Source organism: Empidonax traillii, unplaced genomic scaffold (genome assembly GCF_003031625.1).
Source record: "Empidonax traillii isolate 1590-97213 ecotype Southwest subspecies unplaced genomic scaffold, ASM303162v1 scaffold808:size486820, whole genome shotgun sequence".
NCBI classification, from domain to species: domain Eukaryota; kingdom Metazoa; phylum Chordata; class Aves; order Passeriformes; family Tyrannidae; genus Empidonax; species Empidonax traillii.
The window spans coordinates 14,761-32,728 of NW_020956001.1; the positions used below are offsets into that span (position 1 = coordinate 14,761).

Here is a 17,968-nt window from a genome sequence, read left to right on the forward strand (position 1 = left end):
TCGACCTCATACTGGGAATACAGGTGATTTGCCAGGCACATAAGGCTTGAAATGGAACAGGGAAGCACAGCCATGTGCACGGCACAGCATACGCTTCAAGTACACCATGAGTGGCAGCGAGCTGGAGCATGGAGAATGGCACATCTCCCGATCAGGGGGCACCTCTAGAGCTGTGCATCTCAAGGTGGGGGAACAGAGACAGGCACACTGCTCGGCTGCATGCAGGGAGAGGTTCACTTGTGTGAGCCATTCCTCTGTGTGGTGAGGTTTTGGTAGCACTGCTGCTGCACCCAGCTGTGAGCAGCTGGGTCTGTTCCCAGCCCTGGTAGGACAAAGTCTGGCCCAGTGCAGATGGAGAACAGTGCTGATCCTGATGGTGCAGTGTCCAGGCCAATGCTGGTAGTGCTGGTCCTGACCCCACCAGTCTCAGTGCAATGCAGCCCAGCTCCAGGGAGATATGCTGACTCTGGCCTTGGTCCCAAAAGTGCAGTCACCCGACTCTGTGCAGATAGTGCCAGTGCTGGTCCCAGTCCCCAGGCAATGCAGTGTCCAGGGGCACGCTGGTGATGCCAGTGATGATCCCAGCAGTGCAGAGACGAGCACCAGTCTTCGCCCTGGCATGGCCCGTGATCTCGCCGGCGGTGCCGGTGCAGTTCCTGATTCTAGGGCGGGGCAGCGCCGAACCGGTCCCAGGGCTGGGCACGGCCCCGTACCACACCGGTGCGCTGCCCAGCACCCGGTGTCCCGGCGCGCTGTAACGCCCAGCCCCTTGTGCTGCCAGCGCGGTGCCCGGTGCCGGCTGCCGGAGGCGGCGGGGCGGGCCCGGGGCGGGCCCGGCCGGGCGGGGGCGGCCCGCGGGTGATGTCAGGCTGATGCTGTCGGTGCGGCGCGCGGTGCATTGTGGGCGAATCCCGCCGCCCGCCGCGGCTCCGAGGGGGAGGATGCGCCCGGGGCCGGCCCGTCCCACAGCCGCAGCCGCAGCGCACCGGGCCGGCAGCACCGCGCCCGACGAGCCGCACTGAGGGGCGCGGGGCATGGGCTGCCTGCGCCGGCCGCAGCGGAAGGCGCCGGCGGCGGCGGGGCCAGGTGAGCCGGGCCGAGCCGGGCCGCAGCAGGCACGGGCGGGGGGAGGAGGGAGGGAGGGCCCGTCCCGCCGGCAGCCGGAGCAGCGGGGCCGAGACCGCACCGGGCCGGGCAGCGCCGCCGCTGCGCGCGGGGCACTGTGGGAGATGTAGTTCATCGCCCCACCCGGCGTCTCTGGCGAAGGGAGAGGGTCCGGCATGCGGGACTCGCTTTCCCAGCGTGCCCGCGCGGCGTGGCGGGGCAGAAGCGGAGTGATGGGCTGGTGCCGCCAATGAGAAGGCGGGCAGGGCGGGGCGAACCATCTGTCGAGAGGGGCGGTGTGCCGGCAGCTGCAGTGCAGGGGCGGACGCGGCCACCTCCTCGGCGGGGGGAGGCGGGATGGCCCGAGGTGAGGGCAGGGCGGGGTCCGGGGCGGTGGCCGCCCCTCACCACTGTCCCTCAGCGCCGCCGCTCTCCGCTGTCCTTCACCTCCGCCCCTCACCGCCGCCCCTCACCGCCGCCCCTCACTACCGCCCGCTGCCCGGGCCAGGGGTCCCGCGGTGCCCGGGGGTCCCACGATGGGGGCGGGCCGTGCCCTCTGCGCCGTGCGGGGCCGGAGCGGGGGCACCTGAAAGGCTCTGCCGGGGGGAGCGGCCCCGCCGGGTGGTGCCGGGCGGGGGCCGAGTTGCGAGGGCACCCGCGGCCTTGTACCGGGCCGGGCTCCAGGGAAACCCACGGAGGGTGTCAGCCACCTCGGGGGGGCAGGTGCCACCCGAGGCTTTGCACGGCATCCTTCCCGGGGCCACAGCGTGCCTGTTCAGCTGCATGTGGAAAGCCAGACCGTTCCGTAGAGGTCTCTGGGGAGGGAGCGTTTCCATCGCATTATGCTGGGATAATTCCCTGGTGCTCGGAGTTGAGGCAGGAAGGATGAGTTTCTCCTCTGTCATGGGGTGGGACGTGATGCTCTTGTGTGTGGTCTCCGTGTCTGCTGCAGCCTTGGGGCTCGAAGGCTCCTGCCATTGTGTCCTTACTGCTGGTGGCACCCAAGTTGGCATTGCTGAATGTGCCCGTAGGCATTCTGCTTTCCCTGCATTTTGGGAGAGGAGGTATCCGGTAACCTGGGTCGGACCCACTGAGAACTCTCAAGATGAACACCATGACCTTGAAGTGCATCTTGTATTTAACAGGGAACCAGAATGCTGTATGAAGTGATGGAGTGACATTGCTGCTCCAGCAGTGTTGCTGAGCTATTTGCATGCCGAGTTCAAGGCCCACTGTGGTTACTGGGGGGTAGCAACTTCAAAACCTGTTGGTATCATGTGTCTGAACAGTCCAAACCAGCTCTATATTAATATCTTTTTTCTATATTTTTTAATTTCCTTAGGCTTGCAAGGAGGGAGTACAGATGATTTGACTGATAGAGGGAAAAGCTTTCTAATTTTACCATTTCATGTGGATTTCTTTACATTCCTTTTACCGTCACTGAAAATGCTGCCTGAGTCACAACAGAGATTTTGAGCCCAAGGCCTTTTTATGAGTGAAATTTAACCTCATGTTGTGTGTGCAGCAGGGTGTGCTAATGCTCCCAACAGCATTAACGCTTATAGGTGCTGTGCCCGTAGAGGTGCTCTGACTACAGAGCGTCGGGACTGTCTCACTAGAAGTTACTCACCACATTTCAGTGTGTCACCTGCCTTTGAGACCCTCTCTCGGTATAAGAGAGGTAGAACACGAATGATGTGTTAATGTTTTGGCTTTTTTTCCCTTGTGTGCCAGTGATCATCCAGCTCATAAGGAGCATCCTCATACTGATGTGTGTAGGATCAGAAACTTTGGAGATGCAGTGCTCATGAATGGTGTACATGTTTCCACTGCTGTTACTTTTCGGTTCTGTGTGCTTTTGCATGCTTTGTGATAATCTCATTCCTTAAGGAACAGGCAAAATTCCTCTTCTCTGATTGGCAAGGAAAAACACTGAAATTCCCTTGTAGGACACTTTTATCAGGGATCAATCTTGGGGACACCTGCCTAGCCTTTTTTTCTTGGAATAGTCATCAAGAGGAAAGTCAGGTACCCGTCAATGCTCTTAGGCCTCCAGAAAGGAGTGTCTGTGGTGTTAAGAAATCTATTTCATCAGCCTCCAGGGTTGATGCTATGAAGTGGTGCTAGTGGCCCATGTGTGGATTTCCTTCCTCTTCCCTCTCCACCCCAACCCTAGTGTTAACTAGTGAAGGCAAGTGTATCTCTACACTGTAAAAGGCAGCACAGAGCTCTTCTCCAATGGAAGCAATTGTTACATGTGCAGAAAACACTTTGGGAATGGCTCTTTGTCCTGGGGAGCTCCTAGATGGGATTTGTTTTCCTGAGCTCCACAGCAACCTTTCAATAACGTTGATTCACTCTGAAAACAGAGCAGGGTACACAAGTAGGGCCAAATAGGGCAATAAGGGCTTATAAAGTCCTCAAGGGCTTTGTAAACTATTTCCTCATTTTTAAGGGTGTGTTGGCTTTCTTGGTATCTTCTACTTTGAATGCTGGAAGGCACAGCCCCATATTTGCTGGAGGGATTGTGGAAGCATTTGCTAAAAGGCTGGTTTAGCTCTGCTAGTTTACTGAACAAGATACAGAATGGACATGACTCCTGTCAAAAATAACCAAAAAATGGATATTCCTCTGAAACTTTATGAAATCCCCTTACATGTCATCGTGGGACACTGTCCAATTGGAATAAATATTAAGATTGCTTTGGGAGGGAGGGATAAGGAAGGCCAGCTATGAGGCCTCTCTCCCTAGGGCAGAAAAAGAATGGGACAATCTGTTGGATATTTATTGAAGCATTAAGGAGGAGAGGTGGGAGGTGAGGGAAATGATGTGATTTTTACACTGCGTGTCTGAACCCAAACTGAGATTCCCTTGCCTGTAGGAGTCTCCCCAGCCACAAACTGTATAGTGACAGACCTTGTTGTTGTTCAGGCCAACTCTTGGGTGTTCTCCACAACAGTGCCTACATACAGCCTGTGTATCACACTGTTGAGACCCATGACAGTTGTCCCAGAAAATATGGAAAATAATATATCAGTAATAATGTGACTTGGAACTCAATGTGTCAATTGTTTTTTTTACATAAACTTATCTGGGTTTTTTGGAGACCGGCAGATACAGCAATAGAGTTGATGGGGAAAAATAAAACTGCTACAGTAGCTTTTTTCATCAGATTCACAATCCCTTAATCCCTTTTGGCCTTATCCAGTTCTGCACTGTTTTCCATTAGGCCTTCTCCACTACTCGAGCTGCATACATGGGGAAGGATCTTTTCTGTAGCTGAGAAGGGAGATGTTGACAGTGTGATGGACTGTAGATCTAATCAAATAAGATGTGTTTGGAAACCCTTTCCTTTTGGTGTCAGGCTGTGTCGTCTTTTATTTGGTGAACAATATGAAAGGAACAAGCTGTGGATCATGGGCTGACTCAAGCCGAATAGGTACAACGAGGAGCAGAGAGAATGCCTGTGGGCACAGCTTTCCTCTTTGAAGAATTGGGGCATCCCAGCCTTATGAAAGAGATCTAGTGTCAGCCACGACAGGTGGAAGTGGACTCCTCAGTGTCCGTGCAGCAGTGGATGTTCTGAGGCTCACGCTCAGCCCAGAGGCTCTCTGTGTTGAAAGTTTTGGTGGCCTACCAGTTGGGTCTGAAAACACTGCAGAAGGATAAGGAGACACTGATGTCTAGTGAGAAGGTTTTGATTATAGGATCATAAATTCAACTGCTGAGGCCAAAACTCTGGATTGCTCCAGTCCTTTCCCTACCAGTGACCAAGAGATGATGCTTGAGGAAGGCTAAGAAGACATGTACAACATGTTTGCCCTACTTATGCCCTTCTTGCTGTTGCAGTCTGCAGTTTTTCAGCCTTTTTATTTGTTGGCCTGAATAATTTTCTATACACACAAGCTGTGTCATTTCACTGGTAACAGCACTCTCTTGGGAAACCTAGCTCTGCATTCCTGTGTGTTTTCCTCTCTTTTAGCTACTTATTAGTTCTAGAGAAACTTTATTTTAACCACGGGACATCTTAATTTTCAAGGCCTTTGGTCTCATACCACACCTGTCCGGAAACATTGTTATTGGTAAGATGGATGTATCTGTGTGCTCCTTGAGTCTTCCTGAAAGCACCTAGCCTTTTCTAACAGGTTTGTAAATCAGGACTTCTCCCCTCTGCCAGCCACTTAGTTTACTTTTTAATTTTCAGTTTTCTAAACGTATCTGTTGTGGAAGACTCTGATTTTCCAGATCCTCTGCAGAGTTCTTTAAAATAAACAGCAAGCAAAAATCCTTGGCATCTTCTTTCTTATCTTTCCTCTAATCAATCTTTCTTGTCTGTTCATTGCAGACAGGATTTTAGATTGCCTAACCAGGAATCTGAAGTTGTGGATCCAGGATCAGTGTCTGTTTGTAAGATCTGTGGGGGAAGGAATGTAGGTGATGTGGTGTAACAATCCTATCACTGATTCTCCAGTTTCATTCATTAGCATCTAAAATGCAACTTTCAGTTTTGTTGTTGCTGGTTTTCTGCTTTTAGTAAAATTTGCAGTGCACAAAGCATGCCTTCTTAAAGGTGTCCCACCTTGGTCTGAAAAGAGCAAGAGATCTAGAATTCATCATGTCCCTTATTCTAGGTCCCGTCCTTAAGGAAAACACTCATGAAAAACTAATTTGCAGTTGTCAGGCTGCAGCTTCTGGCAGAAGATGCACTAGAATGGCAGAGCCCTTCCATGTCTTAAATTTTCATCATAGGGAGATACTTCTACACTACATTCCCTGGCTTTTCGGTGTTTCTTTTGGCTAAGATACGTTCATTTTAAAGAGTTAAGTTTTCAGGTGGCTGGAAGGCACCTTTCAGCCTTTTTCTGTGCTCCAGGATTTTTAGTGACCATGAGACCTTTATCAGACTACCATCTCCCACTAGTAGGCAAGGACAAAATTGCCTCCCCTTTTTTTGTTCTTCTCTCTGCAGCAATGCCCTGCTCTATATGCATGACCTGTATGACTTATTCATAGATGTCTAAACATGAGTTTGATTGTATTAAGAAGCTTTTTGTTGAAGATGCGATTTTTGTTTTTGCTGTTCTCCATGTCCATAAAGAATCAGGAGTGGTTGCTTCTCAAGCAGAGATGAGGTTTATTAAGCTAACAGGACAAAAAAGAAAATGTAAAAGGTGGAAATGCAAAGGGCAGGTAGTCAGGTAGTTTCTCACTCTTGTGACAGTTGATCTGAGGGAAATGACAAGGCATTTGGTTTCTAGGGCTCAGGGCTAAGCGGCATGTGTAGGTCCTGCAGCGTATTTTCAAATCTGGTGGCAGCTCAGAAGCTGGTATTTCTAGTGTGCTTGTTGCTTCTTTTGCAGAACAGATTTTTTTTAGCCTTGCTGCCTCTGTTTCTGTTTGGGATTAAATTATATACGTTTTTACCCCCTCCAAACATCCCAGGCTGGACTTGAACCAGTAATTGTTCTGTCTGTGGAGTATTTATTATTAGAAGCATCCAGCAGTAGCCAACTTACACTGGCAAGCTGAGGACAGAAGGCACAATTACTCATTGCAGATTGAGATAGGTTTGAAAAATTATTATGACCATTGGCCAACTCATGTACAAAATTTAGTTTTCCATTACTTTATTACAGCTATGAGTAGAAAATTATTTTCACATTGAAATATGGCATCAAGTTTATTATGTTTTTTCAAAGAAACAAATTTTGAGCCTATGTGCGTATATAAAAACCTGGCATAACACCGTCAAATTAAGTATCAAAGTACAAGTATGGTTTATTACAATGGATCTGTCCCGAAGAACACATTTTAAAGGTTGTTTGTTTGTTTTTGTGGGTTTTGTTTGCTTGTTTTTGTTGGGGGTTTTGGGGGTTTTTAGGGTGGTTTTTGTTTGCTTATTTGCTCTGTGGGGTTTTGTTGCTTTTTAGGGTTTTTTTCCCATGACACAACAAGCTGGTGTAAAATCTAACTGGAATGAGAGAACGTATACCTAGGTCATAGAACTGCTTAACTCAACAGATAAGAAACCTTATGGAGAAGAAGTGACTATTTGCATGTTCTAGGAGAGTGTAAGCAGATACTGACTGTTGTGAACTAGATGGCATCACTGACACATGTGGAAATGGCCTATATAGAGGCAGTCCAGACCAGCCTGTAAAACTGTCCCATAATCTTGGTAATACCCCTTCTCCTTGGAAACTGAATCACACAGTGGTGAAGAAAAGAAATTAAACAGACCGTGCTTGCATATACAAGAGTTTTTCTAGGATGTTCTGGCATAGAGAGAAGCAGGTGCAGGCCATTATCTGTCTTGATATTATTGTTCTTTTTCTTAATATTGTCTTTCAACATTAACTATAAAGGAAACGAATTCCTCTAGAACAGCAGGTTGTCAAATAACAATGAAATTTGAACTTCCCATCTAAAACCAAGTTTTATGCCTCTGGGGACTTTTGTCTGTGAGGAAAAAAAGCTCAGGAAATCATTCTGTATGGTTGAGAATGCACTGGAATTTCCCAGGGGTAGAAGAAAAAGCGAACCAGCTGTGGTGGTATCACCTTTGTCATCAGTGTTGAGGAACACACCTAGTGCAGGCATTTTGTTATGTAGCTGCAGTGTGAGCTGCAGGTTGTACCTGGGGTGAGGGGAAATGACGGGAGCCCCTGGCAAGGGGCCATGGGTTGGCACCAACCCTCTGCCTGACAAAGGGCACGGGGACTTGCTGTGCTGGCCAGGGGGTGGCTGCTCACCCAGAGACTGACTCTGCAGGAACCAGTGAACAGCAAGAGACTAAATATCACCACTGAAACAGGTGCACAGACTATGACGGTACAATATCCCAGGGATTCCTTTGTTGGAGGTGCTTCCTCAGAGGCGCCAGCTTGAGCTGTTGTGGCATCGTTGCACCAAGAGTTTTCAAAAGAAAATAAGTTAACGTCTATATGGACTTGGTATGCCTTTGGGCTACCAAAAGCAAGAGTCTCATGGAAAGAATGGGGATTTTTTACATCAACAGGGGAAGAGAGTATGTAATGGAGAGGAAATATGCAATTTGCTAGAATTGCAGTTACCTGCAGAAATTGCTGTAACGCGATGCCCAGCCCACACCAGAGACACTACAGGAGTCAGTAGAAATTGCCCTCGCTGGTGCAGCTGCAAAGGCTGCAACCAGGCAGCCTCTGGGACAATGTGCTGTTGTGGCTCTGGCAGTGACCAGAGGGAATGGACAAAGGTGTGGGTGGCTCCAGGAATTTATGCAGCATAGTAAAAAGAATCACAAACTCTCTTTGAAAGGCATTAGCTGTGCCAGGAACTTACATCCCAGTGAAGTCCAGCTTATTGGAGAGATGTGAACGCTTGGCACAGGAAAGGGTATGCAGAAAGGGTTCGAAAAGCAGAGTAAATATGGTTGGTGGTATCAAACCACACCACCTGAAACACAGGTACACGATATATAGCCTGAAGGTGAAGTGTTAATTAAGGCATTCTCTTAGAATTAGAACCTAAATGGGGAGAGCCATGTACTGTTTAACTGTGTTCCTAGTCTGCTCTTAAAGATGTAGGTAAGGAAAATTGAGTACACCATTTTCACATCAAATGAGTAGTCATGGTCAACCAGTCGATAAATGACTGATATCTGAGAATCCTTCATGATTTTCTATTGAGAATAATTTAAGTATTTGTGCATGAGAATCTATAATCTTGTACTCTGCTTTTAGGCAATTTTGTCAGTTTTAATTCTGTTAAGTTTGTTACTTGTAATAACAAGTAGAAGGGCAGTGGTTAAATGCCTCAAAAGTTTTTTCTTTTTCCTTTTACTATATTAGTAGATAATTAAAAGAAAGGGAGGACTGTTGAGGAACACAACAAAGCAAGTAGCTGGTGTGCAGCTTCAGTATGAGATCAGATTGTGCGCAGGATGGGGGTAAATGCCTGTAGTCCCAGGCAAGAGGCCACAAATTGGTGCCAAACCTTTGCCAAACAAAGGGCATGGGGACCTGCAGCACTGGGTGGCTGGTTTGTCTAGAAACCCTGCAGAACCCAGGTGAGACATGACGAGACCCCAGACCAAGGATCCCCGTTGACCAAGAGGGCATGAAGAACACAAGAGGAACACAGCCTGTAAGGGTACAAAAGCTCAGTGGTGCAAGTGGCCAGAGTGGCTCCCGAGTGGTCAGAGAGGAAAGTTTCCTTAGCCAGCTGTGTGCAAACTAAAAAGGGTGAGACTGAGGATCAGAGAATGAAACCGTAGAAATGCAAGCAGCAGAGGAAGGTTGAACCTGCTTCCCTGACCATGCTCCAACTAGGGGGAAGAGTTCCTTACAAAAATGGGAAAATAGTTACAGAAGGGCTGTAGAGGGATGTTTTAAGCGACTAACAGTTGGCATGATTTGTCATGTTTTTGTCAGTCCCAGGAAATCTCTTCTGTGTAATAACAAACAGTCTCTGCTGTGATCAGCACTGGGCTTGAAAACTGAAAAAATTTTGTCCCATTTAGTCTTGTTTAGTCTGATATGACATATCAGTGCGGCAAGTGGCAGTTGCCCCACTTATGCTAGTTTTTATTATTAAAGCGCTTGGTAATATGAAGTCTATATGGCAAATCTATGGCATGAATTTTCCCAGCAAAAAATCCTGTCTTCCAGAATTTGAATCAAATTACCAAATCTCTAATCAGGAACTTACTGTTATGTTTCTAAACTCTGAATAGCTTTTGGACAAGTTTATTTAATCCTTTTTAATTATGGTGACTGCATCTATCATAAAATGTTTTGAGTGGGTACAATAAACACCGTTTTCTTTAGAATGGAGGTTTAAAATTATTGATATCAGGCTGTGGGCTTTTTGATAACCTAATATAACAAGTTATTACAAGACCATTGAGCAACAGGTGTTATCAGTTTTCTGTGTGCCTGAGTTTTTTCAAGAAAAATACTGTTCTCCAAGGAAGGTTACTGTTGACCTCAGCTATGAAAAGCGACTTGAAATGGCCATGTTTGATGAAAGATGAATAACAGGCTCCTCACGAAGCACCCTTTAGAGAGAAGGGAGAGGACTTGCCTGAGAGGGACATTTTACATTACCTAAGGATCAGTTACACACTTTGGTCCAGGATCAGGTGATGAAAACCTAGTTCTGTGTGGTGTTTCTGGTGCTGTCAAGTATAGAATGAGTCTGAAATCATAAGTATAACCTCTGTTTAGTTTTTGCTTTTATTCAGATACATTTGTTTTGGCTACCAGCAGACTAATCAAGCTTTGCAGGTAGTGATCTATATTGATTTTGCAGGTACATATACTTAAGCTGCATTTAAATGTTTATTGTAAGCAAACCATAATATTTGCCTGTTAAATTAGTGGAGGTTAAATTGATTACGATATTGAAGGATTTCCTCGTGTTGCATATAAAGTTCTGCTTATTTCAAAACTTGGAGCAACTCCGTGAAAGATATTGGTGAAAGGTAATAGCCTTTCCTCTCAAATTTTCCTTCCTCCCATTTTTTTACCTTTACTGCTGAGATGTATTTGGAGAGGATTAGGATCACGTAAACTGCTGGTAGTGTAGGCGTGCTTATCTGGTGTGCGTTCCTAATGATTTGTTGTCATAATTAGCTGTGCTGTTTCTCCCTGTAGATAGGTGGGTTTGGCACAGAAATTACTGATGTGTCTGACTGCTCTGTAATGTATGTGAATGCAGTCTCTGGCAGTATGTTATTGTGTGTTTGGGGGGTTGTTTTCCTCAGGTCCTATGCTGTTACTTTCGCTGTGCAGGCAGTAATACATTCAGCTGGCTGTGCAACTGGCTAGTCATAATAATGCTGTCAAGGTGCATCTGTTATCATATTTAATATACTTTATGTATGTTCTATTCAGTGCAGCCTCATGTTAGCACAGAATCTGGACCTGTCTATCTTGATCGCAGCTTTTTTTTTTGTTTTGGTTTGGTTTGGGTTTTTTTGTTTGTTCGTTTTTCCTACATCACTCCTTAATGGTCATAAAGGTTTCAAAGATGAAAAACAGTCCCAGCATCTTGCAACAAACCACCTTCAGGTGTTTTATTTTTTACAGAAATGAAATGCTGTTAATAGCAAGCCCAGAATTTCTAAGGCTGATTGCCCTTGCATACCCTATGAGAAGAATATGTCTCAGAGGAGACTTTAAGGTGCAGCTGCCAGGAGTTGAGCCTGCTCTCTAAGCTTGGTCTGCTACAGCAGGGGCAGGCAATGAAGGAAGATATGTGTCATCAAGGAACAATTCAGAATCTTACAAGTTGTTCTTGTCAGACCTACCCTGACAGTGTATGAGTTGTTTTTCATTGCTGTTTTAAGTTCAGCAGAAGATATGGTGTATTCCAGGGCTGAGGGGCTGTTAGTCCAGCGCACATAATTTTTTTTAATCAGCTTCTTTCCTGTACTGTCATATGCATTCCTACTCTAATGGCAGAATGCTAGTGCATGGTACAACTTATTTTTACAAAGATTTAAGGGGTTTTGTTGTTTGCTTCAATGTGAGCGATTTCTTATTTATAGTTGGTATTGCGTGTTGGAGCAGATGACACTGGAAAAACAGTGAGGGACCCTGAGTATGTGCAGTTAATGCTGCCATTAACTAAGCCCCAGTGCTGCTGAGCAGTGGCACTTGGAAACTTCAGTGGGTTTTTTTCCCTTATTTCCAAGCACTCTCAAGCCTACTTGTTATGTTCTCATCTTATTCACCACCCCATCTGTTTTGCTTTGGCTTAATGCCAGTAAAGTTCATGTTGGGAAGAGCTAAATTATGCTTAAATTCTATTTACAAATATTTTTCGTTTGTTTCTTCCATGCAGGTATCGGACAGGGAGATTGATCTGATTTCTAGGCTGTAGTTACTGGGGTTACTTCTTTTGCTTTTGCAGTTGTCCAATTTGTCTCACCCAAAAAAGCTGTAGTTTTCATCAAACTCCTTTAACACCATTGGGATCTGCTCTTAAGGTGGATCACACTCCTAAGGTGGTTACAGTGGGTCATGGGTTACAGCAGTCTAAATAAACTTCACTTGTTCTGATTGTTCAAATTTGTAGACTTCTAGAGGTAAGGATGTGTCCTGAAATAAAGTGACATATTGTAATTCCTCCGCAGTGGGATTAATTCGCTTAAGATTATCCAGAATCCTTCGTAAGATGGTGAGAGACAGACTTCCTTCCATAGCTTTGTTCTGCTGTTTAATAACCACCTCACATCTGTTGAGTTTTCAACTTGATGTTTGTGTGAGTTGGGCTGTATTTTGAGCATTCCTCCCATAGTATTCTGAGACTGAAGTAAGCTAACATAGGAAAGACCTCATGTATTCATTAGGAATTTCCACAGGGCATGCTTGTTATTTCTAAGTTTAGTTTTAAGAGTGCTGTAATCCTGTGAAGTTAGGAAATATTTTTTTGCAATAAAGCTGTTTAAAATTTTGCTTGCATGAAAGAAAAGCTTGCGAGGTAGGTAATCGGGTTATGTATGTTTACTTTTTGGTCTCTGACCTCCTGGAAGGGATAAAGGAGACATATGTATTATATATAAATTCCTTCTGCTGAAAGTACCTCATCAAAAGACAAGCCTGGCCCTTCTGAGTCATACCACAGGTCCATCTAAGGCTGGTATCCTGACCTAAGTTGGCCAAGAATGGATATCTAAGATAGAGAGTAAGAGCAGGGAAAGCATATAGAGTGACTACTCAGAATGCTCTTACAACCTTCAGTGAACTGGTGAACATGGTTTTTTGGATTTCTTTATTGTAAAGGCCAAGACTAAATTTATAAAACTCTAAAGATTCTCCCTCGTTGGCTCATAGAGAGAGCAGTATGCGAGAGCTGATTTCACACTTCTTCATGCTGAGGTTGGCCAAGAGACAGGATTTGGTCCTGCTGTTGTCACTGTTTCTTTCTCACAGCTGCTTTCATTTCTGCTTCACTTGCTGTTTCTAGGAAGGCAGTTTCACAGTGTCTTAAGGTTGCTCAGCTCTCTCACATGTCTTCATGGGACAGGAATGCAAAAATTTCATGACATCCTGTACTTTTGCTACAGGAAAAGACAATCTGAAAGTACTTGTTTTCACAGTCACTGTATTTTAAATTACATCTCTTTGCATTCAATGGTTGACACATTTTAAAGGTAAGAAGAGTGGTGCAGATATGTCGAAGTTCATATGCTTGGTCACTGTTTGAATCAGGAAGAGCTTTGCTGAATTTGAAGAGAGATATAATCCTTCCATCTCTCCTCTAGTTCCCTGTAACACCACTTAATATTTAACATGTAAAAATGATTCTCTCTGCCATGTATTGGGGAAGAGAGGTAGTGCCTTATCGTTCCCCCACTGACCATCCCTTGCCACTACTATTAGCAAATTTATCTCTAGCATAGAGCTGGCTACAGGCTTTGATGTCCGTCAAACAATATTTACACTGTATTTTATTGATTTGAAGGCATTACAATAATGCATAAATTAAAAGTATAATTTAAATGTGCTGATAGTTTCTGCACAAGGGTGACTTCATCCCTTCTTTTGCCCTTTCTTTATGATGCTTCTGGTTAACGTGTTACACCTTGCTATGGATATAGGTAATGCTTCAGTGGTGCTCTGGTAAACCCTTTGCCTGTAGGTCCAGGCATGTTTCTTCAGTATTAGTACTGCCTCAGGAATAAGTTTTGATTTGTGCTGCTACTGTGATGTAAAACAGCTTGAAATTCGTCTTGGGCTGTAATTAAATTGACATTTTGTTTGGCTGCATCGCACTGGCTGTACCGGAGCACATCTGCAAACTTACTTCTGTAATTCCATATTGCCAAATGGCTGCTGTTCACGGTACTGCCTGGGAGAATTTTGTTCTGTTTCAAAGCCAGTGAAGATACATGTTATTCCTTTAAATAACAAACATGTTATCCTTGTACACATACATTAAAGCATTGATAAAGGAAAGTGGAATAGTGCACCAGGGAAAGCAGTTGTACCTTGCCTAGCTTTGAGTGCTCATGGACTTTGATGCTCTGTCTCTCCTCTAAAATTATTCCTTGGGATTGCTTTCCACCACAAGTCACTAGACTGAAATTTGATTATGCACATGCATCCCTAAAGTGATCTGAAGAGACCTTCAAGATTAGGGAGGGGATACTTTCCTCTGTACCTTTGTGTTCATGTTGGGAGTTTTAATATTTTTGTAATGTTGAAAGTTTGGGGCAGTCTATAATTAAATGACTTTTCTTTAAATACCAGAAGAAAAGCCAGCCTTAGAAGAGATTTCTGCAGGGATTCTCTCTTCTGTGTATCCTGCAGTGATGTGCAGGAAGGTCGAGTGCACAGCGTATGCAGAGCACACTGAGAGCTTAGGGAAGACCAGTCCAGATGTTCTGGTGAACATAAAGGAGCCTGGGAATGGCATTTGACTTGGTCATTAGGAAGAAGAAACACAAATGTTGTGCTGCCAAGCACAGCATGTATTTTCTCTTTCCAGTTTCTTATTTCAGTGCCTGGTGATTGGGGCAGCTGCCCCACACAGATACAGGACTCTTTCACTGAGAAATGGGAACATTTTGCAGTACCTTTCTTCTGAATCTCTTTAATATTCAGATTTTTCTTATTTATCTTCTGTAATTTTGATTATCCTTCAGCAGAGGTTGGATTTCATGAACATTTCTCAGCAGCTCTCTTACTGAGTTAGTCTGCTGCTATTTTTTTCCATGTAGTTATCTTCTATATCTAGAATGAAATCTTCTTTTGGGAAAATTTGTATAAGATTTCTTTGAGATCTTTTGTTCATGTGTTGTTTGATCATTGTTTATGTCCCGCACTTTTGACATACTTCTGTCTGTGCTTCTTTTTGCATACTAGATGCTGTCACTTTCTGGCTTTCCCTCTGAGTCCTTTTATTGTAGGGAACGAGTTCTGTTCTCTGCTTGAGCTCTTAATGAACTGGTGACTTTTTCCTTTTTTTTTCATGCCCAAAGAAGTATAATGGTTGAATGACCAGCCCTAGTATTTTTTTTAAGTTTGGTATTTATGTTGTTAATCTAATTTATATCTGCAACCAAAGTGCTATGGTAACACTCATTTTTAGGATGGAAGATATTTCCTGTTTTGGGGGAAGGACAATAGAATTGCCAAGATCCATGCTTAGTAAAAGATCCAGCCTATTTCTAAAGCCAGTAAAATATCTTAGGAAGATCTTTTATTAGTCCTTTTTCAATTAATTTTCTTCCAGGAAAGCAGAGTTAATGTGTTTCAGAAAGTCATTTTTGTAGAAGATACATAACATGAAAAACTTAAAACAAAATTAATTTCAGCACAAGCTATCTGGAGCTCCGTATAAAAGCAGGAAAAAAGGGCATAAGGTAGAAGAGAAACACCATAGGCACAAGTTATTTCTCTGTATTTTAATTTGATCATCTGATATAATATGGCTTCAGCCTTTTCTAACACTCCCCATCTTCTATGCTTGGCTGTTCATTACAGTGATGTGTCTGTACTCCTGGCTATGTAAAGGCCTTCTACCCTATTCAGATGCTTTTAGGTTTATTGAATGCAATACCTGGCAAACCTCTCTGATTTGTGTTGGATGTCATCCAGTGAAAATACAAACTGCCTAGGTAGCAGCTGCTCTGCTAAAGCAAGACCTTTTTGCCTGGTAACAATAACAGCCCTCACAGCATTTTGGTGGTGTTGGGTTCTCTATGTGCTGTTGACTGTCAGGCCCAATAGCACTGGCCTGCTGCACGGTGTAGCTGATAACTGTCACCCTTTTCGTTTGTGCTGCTGACTTGAAGCATGGTTGTGTCTGTCAGGTTGGGCATGGAGTGAGCTCAGCTGTTTGCAAGGTGAGTTCACTTTCTTTCCTAAGAGACTGGTTCTCTTTTAGTATAGGCAAAACCTGTGGAAATATAGCATGTACTTATATCGTGACCTCTAATCATTTTGTCATTTGTTCCCCCTGCCCCTTTTTTTTCCCCCCAGATAAATGGCTCATTTAAATTGGGAGCTACTAAAATACTCTCTGGCTGGCAAATGCAGTGCCTAGCAGCAGTCATCAAGGACGAACCAAACATGAGTGGTGGAGGGGAACAGGTCGACATTCTTCCGGCCAACTACGTGGTCAAAGATCGTTGGAAAGTGGTGAGTAGCTCCAGTTTTGTGCTTCCTTAACGGCTCAAACAGACCTCCTCGTCCTGTAGTAGTACAATAACTTGTCTATTTAATCCTGGCCTCTGGCAAGCAACAGTGGAGTGGTATGGTTTGACATGTTAGTGAGATACTGCAGGAAGGTTGATTATCACTCTAGTGGTTTTTAGACTGTCTGGTATTTTCAGAAGACTAAACCTGCCAAGGATTTTTAGGTAGGATTGAAGTGTTGAAGCAGGCTGAATAATTTTTTAGTGAGAAACTTAGATTTTGAGTTACTGTGCCAAAGAATACTGCAGACAAGTTTATAAATAAATCACATTACAATAAAATAATGTAAATCCAAATGTGTAGGGTTGGAATGTCAGCTACTTCAATAGTCAGAAATTCCATGATTAACTAGCTGGTACAACATCTGTGTAAATTTATTAAGATACTTTAAAAAATTATATAATTGTTATGAGTTTTATTTCTTCATGGGACAACTGTCTCATCTGTTGTGCAAGCTGGATGGGCTTGGCTTTTAAGATGCTGAAAAAAAATTGTGCCATTGTCTCCATTTTTAACTTGGAATATCAGCACTGTCTGAATCCCTAATCTCATAGCAGAAGCCTTGTTGGTTTGAAGTACAAGTGATTTGTAGGAGTAGCACTAAGTTGTTCTCTGTGCTGACTAGCTGTGGTACAGTGGCCCTGCGAGTTCTGCAGTGGAATGTGAAGTGCAGAGAACTAAAAATGTTCTGGACCCTGAATTCACTTCAGTTCCAGGCTGTGGATAAAACATTTTTACCAGCCTACATCAGACAATAGATTATCCTTTCATTAGACTTGACCTGGACAGTTCAGCCTTGCTCTGTTCTTGTTGCTCTCTCATTTCCTGGCTCTCTTCATTTTGCTTCCTGCTTTCTCCACAACCTTTGCTTTTTTGTCTGGCTTATCCCTTAACAGCCTATTTATATTTAAGCAATTGAAACTGCTCTTCATTGTCCTTGCTTCTTGAGAGGGAATGGAGAATCTCAGTTTTCTCTGTGATTAGACACCAAAATGGAGACAACCATATCTATCCATATCCCAAAGCTTTCTGGCACAGCTGCAGGAAAGTCTTGCTGTACTCTTGCAGCTCTGGTCTGGAGCACATATACTCGTTTTAGAAGGATGATAAATGTGCAGGTGAACTGACAAACAGAACTTGAAACATGCTCTGTGCTTACCAACATCTCAGAAAATACAGGTTGCAGCTTTTGTCTGTCCCTCCCTGCACAAATGGAAATTTCCCCAGAGACTACAATTTGGTCAGATTGGTCCATGTTGTTTGCAAAGCTGAATTTAGACACTCCTGATGCCTTTGCTTTGAGTGCATGCTGGCAAACACTCAACATGAGGAAGAACTTCTTTATGCTGAGGAGGACAGAGCTCTGAACAGGCTGCCCAGGGAGGTTGTGGAGTCTCCCTCTGTAGATGCCTTCAAAACCCACCTGCACACCTTCCTGTGTAACCTGCTTTAAGTGATGCTGCCATGGCAGGGGGGTTGGACTAGGTGATCTCCAGAGGTCTCTTCCAACCCTAATGATTCTGTGATTCTCTCTTTTCCTTTACTCTGGGTAGCTTTGGCTTGTACCATTCCCTATTCATCAAACTTTGAGTTTCTCCTTCATAGACAGGAGTGCTAAAACTTCTGTAAATGATGGGAGTGTTTTTGTAGCACGGTCTAAACAAAGTAACTTTGTT

General features: G+C 44.5%; 1 protein-coding gene across 3 annotated transcripts in view; it reads left to right on the top strand.

The window, feature by feature from the left end:
- The first annotated feature begins 916 nt into the window (after nt 1-916).
- The window catches only part of TTBK1 (tau tubulin kinase 1), a 104,040-nt gene continuing 86,988 nt past the window's right edge, over nt 917-17,968 (top strand). Inside the window, exons 1-2 of one of the 3 annotated variants that reach the window (XM_027901701.1) lie at nt 917-1,086; nt 16,077-16,235. In XM_027901701.1, the coding sequence (XP_027757502.1) occupies nt 16,128-16,235 (108 nt within the window). In that variant the 5' untranslated portion in view covers nt 917-1,086; nt 16,077-16,127. Of the gene's footprint in view, nt 1,087-1,385; nt 1,472-15,565; nt 15,941-16,076; nt 16,236-17,968 lie in introns of those variants that run through there. The other 2 variants (XM_027901698.1, XM_027901700.1) reach the window with 2 other exon arrangements.